The following is a 1,916-nucleotide window of genomic DNA, read 5'->3' on the forward strand; positions in this document are numbered from 1 at the left end:
AAAACTGTACCTTCCACAAGAAGCCTGTCCTGACCTCCCTTAATGCTAGTGCCTTCCCGTCTGTTGATTATCTCCAATTGATCCTTGACAGATCTTGTTTGTACATTGCTGTTTGCATGTTTTTTCCCCCGTTAGACCATAAGCTCCCTGAGGGTAGGGACTATCTTTTGCCTTTCTTTGTATCCCCAATGCAATATCCAGCACATAGTGGGTGCTTCAAAAATGCTTGTTGACTTGGATTGACTTAAATTGATACAGTCATAATATAATGCCAAATATAAAAATGCAACAAAAGAGACTATTCTAATTGGGGGGAAGGCAACAGTTGCTTCTGGATGGTAGGAGCAGGGAAACTCATAGAGAAGATGGCATTTGAACTGAGTCTTAATCAGAGAGGTGGAACAAGAGAAAGAGGCATTCTAGGGGTACCTACGATATGAATGAAGACTCAGAGTTGGGAAACAATGAGATATGTTTGAGAAATTCTGTAAGTCCAGTTTGGTTGGGCTGTGAGATGAAAATCTTGGAAAAAAAAGTTGTGGAACCGAGTTGTGGAAAATCTTAAAAAACTCTAGGACATGCTCTTTCCCTGTCGCCATTGAATCGAGCAGAAGGCAGAGGCTCCCAGGTGTTTCCAAGATTTAGCTTCACCCATGAACCACTGCCATGGCCGAGGAAGGCATTGCTGCTGGAGGTGTAATGGACGTTAACACCGCTCTACAAGAAGTGCTGAAGACCACACTCATCCACGATGGCCTAGCTCATGGAATTCGTGAAACCACCAAAGTCTTGGACAAATGCCAAGCCCATCTTTGTGTTCTTGCTTCCAACTGTGATGAACCTATGTATGTAATATTGGTCGAAGCCCTGTATACTGAGAACCAAATTAACTTGATCAAGGTTGATGACAACAAGAAGTTGGGTGAATGGGTAGGCCTCTGTAAAATTGACAGAGAGGGAAAGCCCCACAAAGTGGTTGGCTGCAGTTGTGTTGTTGTTAAAGACTATGGCAAGGAATCTCAGGCCAAAGATGTCATCGAAGAATATTTTAAATGCAAGAAATGAGTAAATAAAAGCCTTGGTCTGATTTGGAAAAAAATTCTAGGACAAAATATATAAATATTTTATTCAGGAAAGAATGGGGAGCTACTGAAAGTTTTTTGAGCATGGGCATGATGGGATTAGAGATGGCTGTTAGGAAAATTATTCTGACAGCAATGCAAAGGATGTTTCATAGGATTCAGATCTGGAAGGGACCTCAAAGGTCATCTAGTCTAACCTCGTCATATCATAAAAAGAGGAAACTGGGGTGGCTAGGTGGCACAGTGGATAAAGCACCGGCCCTGAATGCAGGAGGACCTGAGTTCAAATCCAGCCTCAGACACTTGACACTTACTAGCTGTGTGACCCTGGGCAAGTCACTTAACCCCATTGACCTGCAAAAAAAAGAGGAAGCTGAAGCCCAGAGAGGATAAAGGACTTCCCCCAAAGTCACGCACTTGCTAATCATCAAAGTTAGGATACAAACCTAGGTCTTCTTTTGGGTGAGGGAAGAGGCTGGAAGGGAGTAATAGGATAGTGATCTGGGTCAAAGGTAATAAGACCCTGAACCAAGGGCGGTAGCAGTGGGAATGAAGTGAAAGAGGTAGGTGAAAAAGATATTTCATGACAGAATGGCACCTTGATTTATTTTTTGGATTAGTGCAAGAAAGGGAAGCAAAAGGGAAGGGAATAAGCATTTATTGTGTACTTTACACTTTAGCACTCTATCCACAATGCCACCAACCCACCCCTTAGAATATGACACCCATGAATGGAAATGGGAAAAACCGTCCAGCCTATTTCCCACTTCCTTTTGTGATTGTTTTACTCCTAATTATAAACTGTAGCTGGCTCTCAGAAATTTGGAAAAATCT

At 42.4% G+C, this 1,916-nt stretch overlaps 1 protein-coding gene across 1 annotated transcript; it reads left to right on the top strand.

Moving 5' to 3' along the window:
- Positions 1 to 666: 666 nt before the first annotated feature.
- LOC122745572 (40S ribosomal protein S12-like) lies at positions 667 to 1,099 on the top strand. Its single transcript, XM_043990931.1, has one exon. The coding sequence runs from the start codon at positions 667 to 669 to the stop codon at positions 1,063 to 1,065; it is 399 nt and encodes a 132-aa protein (XP_043846866.1). The 3' UTR covers positions 1,066 to 1,099.
- Positions 1,100 to 1,916: the final 817 nt, after the last annotated feature.

This window comes from Dromiciops gliroides, chromosome 3 (assembly GCF_019393635.1).
Source record: "Dromiciops gliroides isolate mDroGli1 chromosome 3, mDroGli1.pri, whole genome shotgun sequence".
In the NCBI taxonomy this organism is placed as follows: Eukaryota; Metazoa; Chordata; class Mammalia; order Microbiotheria; family Microbiotheriidae; genus Dromiciops; species Dromiciops gliroides.

Coding starts and splice junctions, on each gene's coding strand:
- LOC122745572 (XM_043990931.1), top strand. CDS start 667: ATGGCCGAGGAAGGCATTGCTGCTGGAGGTGTAATGGACGTTAACACC.